An 18,511-nucleotide genomic window follows, 5' to 3' on the forward strand; every position below is an offset into this window, starting at 1 on the left:
CCTTTTTATGGTGTGTTCGTTGTAAAAGTCCTGTACTAGTTAAAAATCATCTTTAGGTTAGGCAATCAAGCAAACAACGTATATCACTTCATGTCTCTGGTCTCTTTTATCTGCTTTTCTAATAAATCTAAAGGAACTTTGCATTTGGCCAGACATTACATTTGTCTTTCTAATTATGTAGGAGAAAGAAAATAAAACTACAGCAGAAGAAAGCATTACTAAGAATGGATAGACTCTTCTATATTATGTAGGGCCCAATAAAATTGAGCAAACATAATTTTTTAAAAAACGCTTTGAAAGCATAGTGTTGCATTAAAAAAACACCTTGACCTCAAATTCTTACCAACAATAAGATAATAACATTTTCAAATACATAGACTAAGTACAGCATATAAGAAACATTATAAAAACAAATGTGTAAAGTAGATTTATAATATACAATTTGTAAATATAGATCAAATTATTTAAAAATCTCTACTTCTTACAGTAAGTTTTTTGACTGATAGGAATAAAATATCCTAAACAAAACCAATCTGTAGAGTTGAATGTTGTTTATTTCATAACTTTACAGGGAAAAAATGAAGAAGTATGGCTTTCCTCTGTATTTGGCCTGAGAATATACAGGATTTTAAACTTGTTAAAATCTAGTCGTTATTGTGCAACAGTTACCTATTTGCAGTCTGTTTTTATTTGCCCATGTTTAGGGACCTTTAAATACAATAACACTGCATTATTAATTTCAAAGAGAACTTCAAGGTTTCCTTTAAGACACTCAAGGTTTTACCTTGATTTCACACTAAGAATTCATGCAGAATTGTTTTCTGCCAGCTATAGTTCAAGAAAAAAGAAAAGGAACTCTCTAACGCCAAGTGGAATGAAAGCATTTCCTTGCTGTGGCTTTGCCTCTGCTATGAAATATGTAGAAAATTTTGGAATTAAGGGTGGATGACATTTACATAGTTCATTTACATAAAACTTAAAACCCAAATTCACAAAGGTATTTTGTCCATAGTAGGTCTTCTATAAGAGGGATCGCTTGCTGTTCTATCTATTTGAGATCCACACTGAAGTTCTTGAAGTGTGATTCCTGGACCAGTAGCCACAGCATCACCTGGGAACTTGTTAGACATGCTAATTCTTGGGTTCCACCCCCAGATCCACGAAACAGGAAACTGTTCGTGAGGTCCTATCACGTTCACCTCTGTACCACCGGCTCTTGGCCACTCAGTGTGGTCCACAGCACCTGAGAGCTTGTGAGGAAAGGGAGTCCAGGCCTCACCTCAGACCTAGGGAATCAGAATCTGCATTTGGACAAGACTGCACATGGAACAGAGAGGATGCCCTGAGAGGAACCTGCAAAGACTAACAGGTAAACAACACAATTAGCCAATTAGAGTTAGAAACAGGTGGCCTCAGGCCGCAAGTCTACGGCCATTCATATTAAATTGTGTCGTAAGGAAATTTGTCCCTTGTGACCCAAATTCAAGACCATCTTGCCTCTCACCACCCAAAAAGCAGAACCCCCACTCTGTTTTCTTATGTAGCTGGATATTGACTCTGAACTTTGTACCTAAGCATGCCATACATTGGAGGGTATACAATGACACAGAAGGCAACCAAATTTAAGTAAAAGGCATGTTCATTGTCACTTAGTAAATTTATTCTGCTAATCCATAATTAAGAAAAAAAAATCACATGTTGACATTGTTTTTGGTCAGGCCTATCCCAAAAATTTACCAAATTATGTTTACAAACCAATCTGTCTGAATAAAAGCCCTGATAGTGTAAGCAACACACAGCATCCTGAGGCCATTTTGGCGAATAGGTGTTGTGATGTGTTCTTTTCATAATGAGCCAGTTTGTCACCATGTGTGTTTTTAGCTTTTTATTTTTCTGGGTGTAGCTGACATTGAGTATTATAGGTGTGGCTAAGAACCTGTCAGAACCAAATTTGTCATAGTAAGTAATCATAGTCTATCATGATTGTTTCTTTTTGTTTCAGACTGGGAAGAAAATTAAGAAAAAGTTTGAGTTGCTTTGATTTAATGTTTTAATTTACTATTAATTGATATTAAATACATAATGCAATATAATATACATACACATAAATAATTACTATGAAAAGTATTGATTATTAATATTAAATATTCATTTGATATTGATGTTTTAATATTGAAGTTAAACATGAGGACACTTGTCACTGACAAACACGTGTTCCTCAGTATGTTGTGGGACGGTGGCAGAGACCACGGGTTATCTACCAACTATCCCCTAACCTAGTTCTTTCTTAGAGGCAGAGCTATGATTTTACTCATGCAGAATTATTTTCCATTATTTCCGCACCCCTTTAGCTAAGTGCAACGTGTCCTAAATTCTGGTCAGTGAGAAGCAAGTGCAATGCTGTGTATAAAGTTTCTGAGAAAGTGTCTTAAAAAAGCTAATTCAGCCGACAGATTTTGGGGGGTCTTTTTTTTTGTTTGCTTCCCCCAATTGTATTTCTTGATATCCACAACAAGGATGTGATGCCTGGTACTCGAGCAGCCACCTGGGATACTTAGATTAGGAGCCAGGAGCCAATTGTTGAGAATCATGAGCATAAAGTTAGAAGGAGCCTGGATCCCTAATGACCCCAACCTGCTCTGGGCCTTTGTGTGCTAAAGCAATGAAATTTTAGGTTTTCTGTTCAATGTACTGAACTTAATCTGATACAGGGAGAGAAATAATTGATTTATATAAATCATGATTCAATGCCCTTAACCTGCCTTGGGAACTCCTTTTCTTTTGGCTAAGATTTTAAAAATGATAAGTCTTGAAGATATCTGAATGCTCTCTAAACAGTGTCGAGGCAAAATGAAATATTGATTATTTCATGGAAATTAAAAAGGTATGCCTTTTCTGTGTCACTTGAAAATACTCTCTTGTATTCTCTCCAAAGTTAGGCGCCTGGCTTTGTAGGAAGTAAGGAAACCTGGATTCTTATGTTAACCATCCTAAAGTATGATCTGTAACAAGTCATTGAATCTCATTTACTTTAATCCCTTCAACTGTTAAAAGAATTTTATTTTCTGGTTTTGTCAGCCAAACTGTGATGTTTTCCAATGTAGAATGATGTTTTATTCACCATTGTAGTCTTCCTTACACCTTGCTTTTGGTTTGTTTTAGTATATATACATGGCATTTAACAATCAAAGCATTACATTAAAAATTTAAATGAAATCATCCTCCCTAAAGACACAGTTTTAAAATTTACTGTACTAGTTTCACCACTTGATCCTCTGCTCCTAAGAATTGTGTGAATAAACTGTGTTCCCTTAAGTCTGAGAGATTCCATATTTTGGTTGCATTCTAATAGCCTGAGGCATCTTCTAATTTCTTCAGTTAATTAATATCTAGAGAAATAAAATAAATACAATTTATTATCTTATTAATCCAATGAATTTCCATCACGATCTAAAACTGCTCTTATGCCAACTCAAATAGACCTCAAATGGAGTAAAGGTAAGCTTGACAGACACAGGAAATTGTAGAGGTTGCAGCCCATGGCAAATGGAAGTTTAATGCTTTCTTCTGTGTGACGAGTGGTGATTCACATGCTAATGGGCTGAGTGGGAATTCTGCTCTTCCACATTAGAGGCTGTACACAATACAGTATATTATTATTAGTAGTAGTAGTAATAGTGGTAGTTGTAGTAGCAGTTTTAATCCTCACCTGAGGGCATGTTTTCATTGATATTTAGAGAGAAAGGAAGAGGGGGAAGAGAGAGAGGGAGAGAGAGAGAGAGGTAAGAGAAATATCAGTTGCCTACCATATGTGCCTGGACCAGGGATCTAACCCATAACCTAGGTCTGTGCCCTGACCAGGAATCAAAGGGGCAACCTCCTGGCTTAAGGGACAACACTCCAACCACCTGAGCCACCTGGCCAGGGCAACATATTATCCTTTATAATAAAAGTGTAGTATGCAAATTGTCCTCTTGACCAGGGGGTGGGGCCAGCTGGAGGAAGGGAGCGAGGTTCCACTGGCAGCTGGCAACCGCTAGGGGCCCTACCAGTGCACGAATTTCGTGCACTGGGCCTCTAGTTAACTATAATCACCATGCTGCACATGAGATCCCTAGAGCTTATTCACCTTATAACTGAAGGCTTGTACCCTTTGACTAGCATTTCTCCATCTGCCTGCACCACCCTAGCCCTGGTAACCACATTTTAATTTTCATTAGGATATCTATCTATATCTATAGCTTCCTCTCTCCCCCTTTCTCTCTTTCTTTCCTGTATATATGAGTTTGCTTCTCCAAAACGGATTAAATGAAAAAAATTCACCCTAGTTAAATAAATTACAGGACTTATTTTCAGCTTGAGCCTCGCGTTCATTGACCACTGTTTATTAATGACTTTCACAGGCTTCCTGCAACTGGAAATCACATAGAACCCTCATGCTTCACGTTCAGTTGTCCTGAGGGTAGCAGCCTCTATTACCGGGCTGCTGCTCAGAGGCCCTGGAGTAAATTTCTGTTTTGCTTCCAGCCAAAGTTTTACATATGGCAATCTCAAAGCAACCCTCTAACTTGTTAATAATTAGCCTTTGCTTATACTCAGCAAACATTTACTGAGGCTCCACGCTGCGACAGGCATGGCTGTAGGCACTAAAAGTAGAGACCAATGTAAAACCTCATGAGAATTACGTTGTAATACAGAGAGACAAACTAAGAAAGAAAAATGAAATTTGAGAGAGAGATGGTAGGATGGAGCGCTTTGCCAATGCGCTCACCAACACCAACGAGAAGACCTGGATAAAACACAAAATCTGTTTCGAGCTCCCAGGACGTTGCAGAATCCACCAGAAGCAGAGAGGCTGATGCCGCAGAGAGGAGGGCATCGGGGAAGGTGCGCTGATCTTCTGTGGGAGAACCCCCCTGTTCCCAGGGAGCATGTGAAGACACGGGGCACAGGCCGGGAATCCAGAAGGGCCACTCGGCGGAGGCCTCCTCTTGGAAAGAGAGACAGCGGTGGACCTTCCAGCAACCTCGGAGCCTGGGAGTGTCCCTCCAAGACATTTCTTGAACCCTACACCTTTGCCGGGCGGAGTAACAAAGAAAGGCAGACCCCGCTGATCAGCAGGAAGGCCTCCTGCAGCCTCGTGGTGCAGGAAGCCAAGGCCTGGCCGGGAAGAGCCAACCCCCCCAGGCTCTTAGTGCAGGTCCTTGGAGAGGAAGTCAGGTGTTTGACATTTTAATCAGGGCGCTGGGGAAGGGCCTCCCTGAGAAGGAGCCACAGGAGTCAGACCTGCAGGAGGTGAGGAGCCCGCAGGCTGAGGAGAGAGGGTTCCCTGTGGGAGCAGGGGCCTGAGGAGCGAGCTCAGCAAGTTCAAGGAAGAGCAAAGGGCTGATGCACTGTGGCCCAGTGTGGGACAGAGGGTGATAAAACTGGGGTCAGCAAGATGCAGGTGAGTAAGGCTCTGGGACCCCTGGAAATACTCTGGGTTTGGTCTAAATGAGATGAGAGGCACCTGCAGGGCATATTGTAAAGTCTTATATTTTGGGGATAATTTAGGAGTTTGGGTAGAGAAATGTCATGCTCCAGCTTATTTATTACCAGGGACAATCTGGCTTCTGGGTTGAAAATTGACTGAAATGGGCAGAGTTGACAGTTGAAAGAGCAATGAGGAGTTTGTTTGTTTGTTTGTTTTTAATAACTCAGTGAGAGATGACCGTGGGTTGGACTGGATGAAGATGGTGCAAAGGGAGTGGATTCCAAGTATATTTTAAAGGCGAAGCTTATAGGATTCACTGACAGATTGGATTTCAAGAAGAGCCAAGGAAGTCCGCAGATATTTTGGCCTAAATGACTGGAAGGATGGAGTTGCCTGAAAGGGAAAAGGCTGGGGGGTGGGCATTGTTAATGGAGAAGACCAGGAGCTCAGAACTGGAAAGACTAACGTTGCCATGCCCGCTGGACAAGTAAGATGGACGGTCGGAGCCTGGAGGTCAAGGGAGAGGTCTGGGGTAGAGCTTTAGAATTGCCGGTCATCGGCAGACTGAAGCCCGGATGAGATCAAGGGAACGAGTAGGTGGAACCAGAATTGAAACTCAACTGAATCCTGGGCCAGTACACTAGCAAGAGGCAATGAACAGGAGTAGGGATCAATCAATGAGGCAGAGAAGGAAAACCAGAAACCAATGAAGAATGTGTTTCAAGGACGGGTGCACCAGCTCTCTGCAGTTAAGGCAAGATGGTGAGAAATGGCCATCAGCTTCAGCAATATGAACATGTCTGCAAACTTTCTAAACCTGCTTTCAGTGAAGTGGTAGGAGAGAGAACCTGACTAAAAAGGGCTCTGGAGCTAAAGAGGAAAGAGACTGAAGACAGTACATCTAGAAGAGCTTTCCCCAGAATATCTTTTTTTTGTAAAGGAGAACAGAGAAATGGGGTGTCATAGCTGGAGAGAGAAATAGGACAGAGAGAAGGAGCGATTTCTGATGTTTTCTCTTTAAGTTTAGTTGTGTTTATTTATATACGATTGGGGGAGATAGAGATGGATCAAATGATGACGTAGGAAAGGAGCAGAGTGTGAGAGCAATGTCCTGGAGTAGGTGGGAGGGATGGGAATGAATGCCCTTAGCCACAGACAGAGGCAGTTCTTCCACAGTATCGAAGCAAAAGCCATGTATGCGGTACAGATGCGTGCAGGTGGGTAGATGTGGGGAAGCTTGTAGCAGTTCTTGGTAATTTCTGTCTTCTCTGTGAAATAGAGAGCTAAGTATTAATGGCAAGTGAGTATAGAGGAGGATGCACAGGAGGTTTGAGCAGAGAGAAGGAGGTATGAAGACATTGCCAAGGAGAATGGGGAAGTGAGTGGATTTGGCAAACAGTATGACTGCAGGGCAGCATTAAGATCTACTTAAGATGTTGATCATGGCTTTCAAGTGAAACTTCTGATCTTGGGTACAAGTTTATCTCTACCGCATTCAATTCTAAATGTGTGGCAGCTGGGAAGGTGGAGAGTTAGGTTTAATCAGGGAAAGACTTTGATGAGAGAGATAAAGCTTTCTACTTTTTGTCAGTCAAACTGGTATAAAGGGATATTTTATGATTTTAGTATGCACTTCTCTGATTTCTTAAAATATACTTTGTAGGCTTTGAAATTCCTCTATGTAGAATGCCTGGTCACACTCTAGCCTTTTTTATTTTTATTTTTTTTGAGGTTCCTGTCATGTTCTTACTGATGTGTAGGAGTTCCTGTATATTACAGATATTATTCCCATCCCAGTTTAGTCATAACTAAACTATTCTTCCAATCTATCATCTCTTAGCTTTACTCATGGTTTCTTTGTTGGATAGAAAGCCTGGACTTTAATGTAACTAAATGGATCTTTTTATTCCTTTTATGGTAAATGCTTTTTGGGTTTTATTTCAGAAACCTCAGTCTACCTCTAGTCACATGGATGTTCTTCTATCTTGTCTTCCATTGACTTTGTCTTTTTCTTCACCTGAAAGGTTAACCCATGTGGAAAGCACGGTGTCCGTGGCGTTCAGTAGGGGACCAGTTTTACGTCTTCTCTAATGATGAGTCGGTTGTCCCACTGCCACCACTAACTGGTCTCTTCTTTTCCCAGGGGTGTGTGCCACCACCAGTCTCATCAGGCAGTAAGTTCCCGTGTATTCAGTGGCCTCTCTCTGGGTTCTAAGTGAAAATCCACGAGCTTATGTGTCCATTTTTGTGCAAAAGCTGCCCTGGAAATTCTTGGTGAACCCATTTGAACACACACCAGCACGTGCCCATCATGCTGGGGAGCAGGTGAGGAACTTGCACCCGGCCATAGTTGACCTAAGACATCATTTTATTAGTCATTAAAAATAACCTTAACAACAGAAAAAGAAAAGCAAACAATTACTTGCCCCCCACATTCTCAGAAGTTGTTCATTCCTGTATTCATTTGCTCACTCATTCAACAAATACTGATGAGGTGCCTACTGTGTGTCAGGATTCAGGATGGATAGTGTGGGGACACAGGAGTGGACCCAAAAGGACAGGCCGCTGCATTCTGAACATGTCCAGTCCTTGCTGAGAAACAAGCATTGATCAAGTAACTACTCACACCAATTGAGTCTTATAATTGTGACCAGAACTCTAAAGAAAAGGCGACAATTTAAAGAGGAAGATTTGACCTGATTAGAGAGGATCTGACCCGCTAGGGAGAAAATGAAAGTTGGTATTTGTCGGATGGAAGACAATTCCAGGCGGGTCAAAGAGCATGTAGAGAGCACCTAGGGGAGGAGGAGCCTCGGTAGCGTGAAGGCCTGAGAAAATACAGGTTTAAGTGTGGCAACGTGAGAAGCCAGCAAGGGGAGGAGGAAGCAGGGGACGGGTGCTTTCAAAGAAACCGGGAACACCTAACCGGTTTGGCTCAGTGAATAGAGCATCGACCTGCGACCTGCGGACTGAGGGGTCCCGGGTTCGGTTCCCGTCAAGGGCATGTACATTGGTTACATAGGGGGTGTGCAGGAGGCAGCTGATCGATGTCTCTCTCATCGATGTTTCTAACTCTCTATCCCTCTCCCTTCCTCTCTGTAAAAAATCAATAAAATATATTTTTTTAAAAAGAAGAAGAAGCCAGGAAGCAATATATCCTAGACCAGGCTGTCTCACAAAAAAAGTGAGTGTCTTGCCCCGAGGCCCAGTTAAGAAAGCGACATGTCATAATCTATGAGCAGATCTTAACACATGATTTTTGCACCGGTAGTTTTCATCCTTTACAGAATGCCCTTAAACTTCACTTTGCACTGACCTTGAGGTGAATCTTCTCTGTTCTTTCAGAGAGGAGGCAGGAGATGGGAATCTCAGGTGGTGAGTACTTGTCCTACCCAATCTTTTAATGATTCCTCAGGCGCTGCCCTTGAGCAAGGGCCCTTCTTGTCTTGTTCACCCAATGTCAAAAGCAAGGCCCTAGACACAGTAGGTGCTCATTAAATACATGTCAAATTAATTAATTAGTAAAGCAAACATAAGAAATTTGTAGTTTGAAGGATATATTCATTCATAGCACTCCCAGGGGATAGCAACAGCATCTATTAAGGCAGACGTGACCCCGTGAACCATCTCTGGGCATGTTCTGCACAACTGTCTAATATCCATTCATTGGCGTGTTTCTAATGAGGGCTTAAGTAAAAAATATATATATATATAGTTTTTATATAGTTCAAAAATATACTTTGAAAAGTAATGGAAATAGATTTTGATTAGTATACTATGTTTTATCAAGGCCAACTTTGAAAAAAGAACTTCAAAGAAATATAGACAGCATTAAAAATAAATATTTTATTATTCAATCAAGGCTTTTCCCCCCTCCCATTATAAAATGATTCTTTTAAAAATATTGGTGTACGTTTTAGCTCAAATTGTGGCATCTCATCTTAGTTTACAGTTCATGTATTTTCAATAGACAAGGTCTGGGGTTGTCTGGGGTTGAGGGGGAGGGGAGTGAAGGGTTTGGGAGTGATCAGTGAATTGACACTGGAGGTCAGCCCTGGGCCAGGACCCGAAGAGAGGTACTGGAGGAACAAGACGAGGGAGCTGTCATAGGGATGAGGTGGGTGGGGAACGTGAGTGGGTTGTAGAGAGATGGGGTCGGGACTTGGGGAGCACTGAGCGTATGCCAGGCTTTATTCTGCATGTCTTCCGTGCATGACATCATGTAATCTCGCAACATCGCTGAGAAGTCAATGCTCCGTGCTCACTTTATTGCGGCCATCAGACATTTCCCTGTCTCCTCTCTATTACCTAAACGGAACCAGACAATGTCCTTTCATCGTGTTTTCCTCCCTGAGGCCTGTGTTTCACTTGCTTCTGGGCTCCGTTCGTTGTCATATACCACCACGCTGAGATAGATTTGCCCTAAAGATCCAGTGTCTGTGAGGATCCTCCTCCCCCCACCCCACCCCCACCCCCCAGGTCCAGTAGCGGGGGACTGGAGGAATCACCGAGCGCAGGGAGAGCTATGTACACATCAGCGAGGAAGTAGGAGTTTTTATTGCCATGAATAAGTTTAGTTTCTAGTTTCCGAAAATAGGAAATTGTGAAGCTAGGCTGCGGAGATGTGGCCCACGGGCCTCTGGTGGCCATTTGCTCATCTCTTTAAGGGCAACTCTGGTTCTGGCTTTCTTTCAGAAATGAACACCCCTGTCCATTTGACCAAAAAAATCAATCACAAGAAGTCTCAGTAGCTTAATTTTAGGCGCGGAAGGGACCACAGGCGGCATCCGGTATCACTTCGTCATCTTACTCAACAAATGGCAATGCTGAGGCCTGAGCGGTGTCTGAGTAGCTCAAGACATACAGGATGTTGCTCCTGACTTTGGGTCTGATGCACCGTGTACGAGAGCCCAATGGGAAGCCACTGCAAGTCAGCAGGATCACCTTCCCAGCCAGCAGGCGTTCTTCTAGAAAAGTCCCCCACCCACGTGTCATTGTTTCTTCAAATTTGTACCTATTTTTTCAAAATTGGGTTGTGGAGAAATCCAATGGCCATACAGCCAAATGGAAACACCGTACAGAAATTGGGCCACGTATTTATAGAGTAAATAGTGTATATTTCATTGAAAAGTTTCATAATGAAGCAACAACAAAAATCACCATTGTACTAGCCTCAGTCATTTACCTGGTGTGAAAGATGAAAGTAAATATCTAAGATGAATTCTTTTCTAACGGCTCCCCCACCCTTTTTTGGAATGGGGAAAACATGAGCCACCCTTACAGGCACCAGAAGTCAAGGGGAGGCAAGTGTTTGGAACCGTCCTGTTGTCAAAGGCTGTGACACTAGCCTGAGTAAATTTCTAGAACCGGAAAAAAAACCAGTTTGCGTCTCTATTTTTGGGAAAGCTTCAGTTTAGAGATCATGATGTCATCCATAGGATGATGTGTTTCGATGAAATCATTGCTGGAAAAACATGAGGGTTAAAAACTATAGAAAGAGGATGTCAACTCTAGTCTCGTGCTGATGACCCAGGCTTATGCTATTAGCAAAGATTCAGTGATAAATGTTACGGATATGAAATCAACCAAACGCTCATTATGTGGTTATGCACTAATAAGATAGAGCAGGGGGACACACGCAGATGCAGGGCCCGTACTGTGTGACATTCCTTACGAGTTGCAGTGTGCTCAGGAGGGCGCGCATCTTGGTTTTGTGTTATTAGGATGGTACGTGGTTTTAAGGACTGAAGTGGTGTGAGTGTTATGCTTGGCGTTTCAAACAGGTTTTTCCAAACATCCTTGAGAGGACAAACGAAATGAAATAGACAAGTTTCTCCCGGGGCAGGGCCAGGTCAGTTTCCTGGTTTAGGATGGTAATTGCAAAGCAGCACAGAAAGATGAGTCAGGCTGCCCTGTCATTGCTTTCTGAAGAGCTGAAAGCCCCTGCTTTTGTGCGTTAAGCTTCCCAGGGAAGTGCTGCAGTAAGTCACCTGGTTTAAGTGCACTTCAAGTCAAAACGCACAGTTGATCCCATTCTCTTTTTCTTTCTTTTTTTTCTCACCACAAACTCTGGTTTCGGTGGTAGGAAAGGAAGGATACATTTCCACCAGGTGCCCGGGAGTCCAATTTAGGCGATAAATGATAAGGCCAATGGTTAGTTAAGCTTTCATTGTGATAAGGGACGATTTTGGAGGAAACCAGGCCCACATGTAGCCAACCTCTAGGACCTCAAGCCATGCGTTTTCCGTAGTAACCCAGCCTTGGCCTCATTTTCTTGGAGCCTGGGTAAACAGACGGGGTGGAGAAAGCAGGTTTACAGTCGTTCCTGTGGAAAATATTACAATCATTATCTATTAATGATTGATACAAATATGAGCTGTGTGCTTCACGTACTCACATTTGTAAACAGACTTGTGCCCACCCCTGTATATAATATAGAGTTGTCTTTAACTTACGATCACTTTTCTTGTCTCATTGTCATATTGGCCACACACACACACACACACACACCTCTGAAATGACTCAGTTACAAATGAAAAGCCTGTGGGAGGCAGAGAGGCCAGCTGGACATTTACTTAAGCAAAGAGTCTGCAAACTAGTCTTCCCTGGCCAATCCTCTGGCTGGAGGCGGTCTGTGCTGTCTGGAGCTGACCCGGGGCAGGGGCAGGGGCAGGGCCAGGTCGGGTCGGAGGCCGAGCCTGGGCCGCACTGAGCTTGGCCCCGCGCCCCGCCCGCCTGGAGGCCGCGCTGGCACTGGGTGCACCGGCAGGGCTCCCCTGGGCAGGGCTCCCGGCTAATCCCCAGGCGGCACCCGGCGGGGGCGATGGGCATATAGGTGACGGCGCCGTGGGAAACGCGTGCGCTGGGGAGGGTGGCGGCCGAGGGAGTGCCCACCGGCGCATCTCCCAGAAACGCGGGCTCAGGAAAAGGCGGCGGGGCCAGTCGGAAGTCTTGGACGCGTCCGGAGCCCCACCCACCCCACCCCGGGCGCAGGAAAAGCCCCTGCCCTCCGAGGCCGGCGCTTCAGAGGCTCCGGGAGAGACGCAGCTCCTGCGCCCGCTCGCTCCGCCGCCGCGCGCCCGACCCCTCTGCGCCCCCATCTGCGCCCCCGGCCCGCCTGCGCCCCACCGGCTGCTGCCCGGGACCCCGGCCGTGTCCGCCCAGCGAGCGCCCATGGCGGCCGCCCCAGCCCCGCGCGCCCGGAGCGGAGCCCTGAGCCTGAGCCGCCTGCTGCTGACCCTCGCGGTGAGTGCCCGCCCCGGCCCCGCTCGGATCAGACGGGGGCGCGGGGTGCTGGGGGGCGCGGCGGTGGGCAGCGCCATTGGCGAGCCCGGGACCGGCGAGCAAATAGAGCTGGTGGCTCGCCAGCGCCGCGATCCCCGGGTAGCGGAGGCGTCTCCGCAGATACGATCAGCGCCCAGCGGAAAGCATGGCCTCCGGGCGCCTGGGGAGCCCGCGCCTCCCCGTGGGTTCAGGCCACCTGGGGGGCCTCCGGGTGGACCCGAGAAACGCAGGGCCCGCGGGCGTTTGTGGGAGTGAGTGTGTGTGTGTGTGTGTGTGTGTACGTGTGTTTGTGAGCACACACGTGTGCGTGCGTGTGTGGTCGGCCTGGCCCCGGCTCCGACCCTCCGCAGATGGCAGATGCGCGAGCCCTCGGTGAGCCCGGTGGTTTCCATTTTCCTTTTGGTCACCCTGGGCGCTCACCTTCGCCTTGATTTTGAGGAAATAACCACCCAGATCCCTGCTCCACGGAGGGAAGCGTCTGGTTCTCCTGCGCTCCGCCCTCCACCCACCTGCACATCCGCGACCCTCCCCGGGCTGGGAGCGGAAGGGGTGGCCCGTCGGGTGGGACCGCTCCCGGGGCTGGCCGGCCTGGGGCACCGGAAGGCGCAGATCCCGTGCGGGGAGCGGCCCGGAGGGTGTGGGGCGGGAGGTGACCCAGCCCGGCCTCCGGGGCTTCTGGAAGGAGAAGCGGTAACTGGAGCTATCAAAACTCAGAACACCTGGCCCTGACCGGTTTGGCTCAATGGATACAGCGTCGGCCTGCGGACTCAAGGGTCCCAGGTTGGATTCCGGCCAAGGGCATGTACTTTGCTTGTGGGCACATCCCCGGTGGGGGTGTGCAGGAGGCAGCTGATTGATATTTCTCTCTCATTGGTGTTTCTGACTCTCTGTCCCTCTCCCTTCCTCTCTGTAAAAAAAAAATCAATAAGATATATTTTAATTAAAAAAAAATTAGAACAGCTAGCAAGACAGTAGAGGCAACAAGTGCAAGTTTACCGTCTGGGGCTGCCCGAAGGTCAGCTGTTGCCACCTCCTGTGGCACATTTCAAAAGGGGCAAACGGGCTCGGGTCGCTGGCTCCTTTGACGTGGAGACTCGCGTTGGGTCTGCAGTTAAACCCATGGACTGGGACTGGCCAGACAGACGGACCTGGGAAGACTCCTCTGGGGGGTGGGGGGGGGTGCTGGAACAGGGGCTGAAATAGTGGGACAGTGTCCCCTTCGCTACCGCTCTTACTTTTCTAGTAAAGCGAATTCCTTAAATTGTTAGGTAATGAAATTGTAGTTGTTACTATTGGAAGGTCCTTAGAACCCCATGGACTCCAAACCCTTCACTAAATTCCTGGGCCCTTGTTTGTTTGTTTTTTTTTCTGTTTTTTAAGGAAAAGGTGGTTAGTGAAGCAATTAGTAGCATTGCCTGCATTCATCGCAGATCCTTTTAGAAGAAAGTGGTGATAAGGGAATAAATACATCGTGGTCCTGCTTAGCTTCACAGCAGGATAGAGCAGAGGTGGCTGGGGAGAGAGCAGGGGCTCTGGGTGCCCCCTCATTCTGCTGCCCTGGGTGGGAGGGAAGGCCTGGTGTGAGGCCCTAAGTGGATCCTAGGCCCTGGGCCTCAGGGGCTGCTGTGGTCCTGGCCTCCAGCGGGGTAGGTGTGTAGAGACTGTTTGAGTAGAAGATACTAAATAAGCATGACTTTGGAGGACGCCCTTGACATTTGATGGTCCGCATACACCAAGGAATCCTTCCCCATTCCACTTCCCCCCACTTCCCCTCCAGCTTCTGCCTGGACACCCATGAAGCGTCTCTCTCTGAAATCATCAGGCGTCGTTACTGCTAAGGCCAAATCACTCCTTATCTTATGCCCCTCCACGGGGAGATCGTGCCTTTATTCTTGAAATTCACTCATCTCTTCTTCAGAATCGGACTCCCCTTCTAGGTCTTGTTCCTAAAATGTCATACAGGTGCCTACGTATACTACTTTTATTTTGCTAGTTTGGATATCTCCATTGAACAAGAGGCCTTTATATCCCTCTACCCTAGGATGATGTGTGGCACGACATTTATCTTCCCAGACAATGTTGCCGTTCTCCTAGTGTCCTGTACTTCAGTGACACTCCATACACCTTGTTCCTCAAGGAAGTCTGGAAGCTGTTTGTTTTTCTTCCCCCACTGTTCCCCTCCTTCGATCCATCTTTCAGTCCCTTTAAATCCACATTCAGAAATATCTCCTGGGTGCCTTTACTGCTCTCCATCACCTCTGCTACTACTCGTTGCTATTGCAAATAATGCCACCACGCACAGACCTTTATATACGTTATTTCGTATATGGGAAGTGTATCAAACATATGGGAATGGATTACCGGAAATGGAATCGCTAGGTAACAGTATAAATGACTGTACTTCACGAAGGTGTCACCAGCTCCCTCCCCCTCCATAGAGGTTGTAAATGACTTGCTAGAAAGCTATTTTATGATAGATGGCATAGCACACCGTTGAGTAGATAGATATACACATAGTATACCACACTGTGTGTATGTGGCGTGAGGCCACAGTACTTAATCTAGGCAGTCATTTGGCAAAAGATAAAGTTGAATCCATAACTCCTGCAGAACACCAATAAAATTCCAAACAGCTGACCTTCAGGCAAATAGTGTGGAGATGGTAAACTTGCACTTGCTGCCCCTACAGTCTTGCTAGCTGTTCTAATTTTTTTTTTTTTTTTACATTTTAAAATATATTTTATTGATTTTTTTTTTACAGAGAGGAAGAAACATGATGAATTTCTACTTAAATTTGGAGTAGAAATTTATGGCTCAGATTTCAAAAGCCATTTATTAAAATTGAGAAAATCAATAATATTAAAACACACAGACGCAAACACTTGTCCATGGCAATAAACTATGCCAAAGTCAAAGGCAACTGACAAAGAGGAAAAAAATTGTTCAGATCACATTTTTAAAGGTTAATCTAATATATAAAGTGCTCTTCTGAATCAAGATCATGGACATGAACATGGACATGAAAAATTCCCATAAAGTAACAAAAACGGCCTATAAAAATATTTCAACCTCATTCATAAGAAAAGATGAATTTATTTATGTGTATGAATACTGATGACTTCCATATTTTCATATTCTATGTTGAGTCATTTCTTATTTGGTAAACATCCAAAAGTTTGACAGCTTGCTGTGTAGGCAAGAAGGTGAAGAAATTGAAAGTCTCATAGACAGCTGATGAATGGGACAAAAATTACTACCTCTATGGGCTGTAACAGGTACATCACATGCAAACTGAAACTGTTTGACTCCTCCCTTTCCAAACTGAATGCATCTAATATCTTTCAGTTCTTCATATACGAATATCGCATTATTTTTATTTTTGAGACTATAGGATCTTTTAATATGTATCCTTTCATTGCTTTTCTTTTTCATAATTTTCTTGTCTATTCCTAATTATTGATATTTTCTTATGACCTTTTAAGTCATCTTGTCTAGTTCCAGTAAAAATACTGTTGGGATTTTTATTAGGACTATAAAATTTATAACAGTTAAAATTGATACATTTATGTTGTTTATTTTCCTTTTCAAAATAAAGATATGTCTTTGTTGCAAGTCCACTTCTGTGCCCTTGAGAGATATTTTCAGATTTTTCTCAAGTAGGTTTTACATGTTTCTTGTTAAATTTACTCCCTAGGATTCTATTTTATTGCTGTTGAAAATGATTTATTCTCTTCCATGATATTACTTAACTGGTTTTATTTATGTGTATGAATACTGATGACTTCTATATTTTAATTGTTATTGCTGCTCCTTTACTGAAGTTCTTTTATTGTTTATAGCAATTTATTGGTTGGTTTGCTGGGGTTTTGCAGCAAATAGTAAAAGTAAATAGTCGTATCAAATGCAAATAGAGACTTTTTTTACTTCTTCCTTTCCAATTCATATGCCATCTCCTATCTTCCTCTTGCCTGATATACTTTAACTAGGGGCTCAGTGCATGAATTCATGCACCTTGGAAGGAACTGTGGGCCGTGAGGGGCAGGTCTTAGCCCATCCTCTGCGCCCCCACCCAGCCCCTCCTGCTGTGGTCCCCAGGCCCCTATCTGCCAGCAACCCTGCTCCCGCCACTGCCGCTCCCATGTGCTGAGGGCGCTGGCTCAGCTCACACCCACTGACAGCGCTAAGCGATTGGGGCTGGCGCCAGCAGTGGGTGCAAGCGGGGCCAGCTCCATCAGTGGGTGTGAGTGGTGGCTGCTGCCCTGATCGACCCTCAGGAGCAGAGGGAGGTGGAGAAGCCCTCAGGGGTGATTGGGGCCGGCAGTTGCCACTCACACCCACTGATGGTGCTGAGCGATTGGGACTGGCACCGGGTGCCAACAGTGGGTGCGAGCAGGGCCGGTGCCAGCAGCAAGTGTGAGCGCCCAGCAGGACTATGGTGCACGGGAACAAAAAATTTTCAGTAACCACCAAATGCTCGCCCTGATGACAGCGACTGGCACCCCTCCTCCGTCTAGCTCCCCTGCTCACCTGCTCCACCATCCTGCTGCAGCTGATGCCCACCATGTTCCACGCTCTGCTGCCTGCTGCCAACGCCTGCCATGTTCTGCACGCACCCCCTGGTGGTCAGCGCATGCATAGTGACTGGTTGTTTGGTTGTCCAGTTCTTCCACTGTTCAGTCTATTTGCATATTAGGGTTTTATATATATATAGATGTAACATTAACTGTAAACAATGGCCTTTGAAAGTCTGTCTTGTTTCTGAGTTTAGTATGGCTGCCATCGTGCTTTCCCATTGATGTTGTGATTATAATCTATATTATAAAAGCCTAAGCTACTTTACGACCAAACAACCGGTCGACCAGTCCCTATGACACACACTGACCACCAAGGGGCAGACGCTCAATGCAGAAGCTACCCCCTGGTGGTCAGTGCGCTCCCATAGCCAACCTCCCATGGCTCCCTACCCCCCCCCCCCCCCCCCCCCCCCAGCCAGCAAACTTCTCGCAGTTCCTCCCCCTATTCAGCAGGCCCCGTCCAGCAGGCCCCGGCCAGCCTGACCCTGATCAGCACTGGGCGAGATGGTCCCAATAGGCCCTGATCACCAGCCAGACCTAGGGACCCCACCGTGCAGGAATTTCATTTACTGGGCCTCTAGTATAATATAAAAATCATATTGAAGAAGTTTACTCCTTGGGATTTTATTTTATTGCTTCCTATTTGGGGCCTTTTAAAAAAAAATCAAAGAGTGGTTATTGAATTTGGTCAACTGTCTTTCATCATAGTGTTGATCACATGCCAGGCCTTTGTGTGAATTCCTGGCATGAGTTCCTAGACCAAGCAAGTGACAGGAATGTGTATCCCAGACCCATGCGAGGGCCAGTTTACCTCCAGCTCACCCCTACGATGAAGGCTTTAGGTTTGGTCCCAGGTTAACGTGGGTGACACTTGTCTTAGATCGAAGGTGGACCCATGTTTTGATTTCACTCTTTTCCAGGGACTTCAAAAAAATAGTCAAATCTTTTCAGATCAGAAGTCGTTTCTAGTTACTATTCTGTGTCCCTCCTTTACCCTATCTTTGCCTAGCGGTTCCTTGCTAGATGCTTTCGGATGCTACAAAACAACGTACCCATCATTTTCATTTTTGGCATGGGGGTTTGTCTGAATGCCCTGGCTGCCTTTATTGGAAATGAAAATTGTTTTCCGGACCCATTCTTCACACAGGTCAGACTTACTTATTCAAGTGGAAAGGTTCTC

The 18,511-nt window shown here is 45.4% G+C and overlaps 1 protein-coding gene across 5 annotated transcripts in view; it reads left to right on the forward strand.

The window, feature by feature from the left end:
• Positions 1–12,336: 12,336 nt before the first annotated feature.
• DSC2 (desmocollin 2) overlaps positions 12,337–18,511 on the forward strand; it is a 29,929-nt gene continuing 23,754 nt past the window's right edge. For 2 of the 5 annotated variants that reach the window (XM_070421234.1, XM_070421235.1), the window contains exon 1: positions 12,339–12,718. In XM_070421234.1, the coding sequence (XP_070277335.1) occupies positions 12,647–12,718 (72 nt within the window). In that variant the 5' untranslated portion in view covers positions 12,339–12,646. Of the gene's footprint in view, positions 12,719–18,511 lie in introns of all 5 variants that reach the window. The other 3 variants (XM_070421236.1, XM_070421233.1, XM_070421232.1) reach the window with 3 other exon arrangements.

This window comes from Myotis yumanensis, unplaced genomic scaffold (assembly GCF_028538775.1).
Source record: "Myotis yumanensis isolate MYYU_CA2020_CCGP unplaced genomic scaffold, mMyoYum1.0.hap1 SCAF_7, whole genome shotgun sequence".
NCBI lineage: Eukaryota > Metazoa > Chordata > Mammalia > Chiroptera > Vespertilionidae > Myotis > Myotis yumanensis.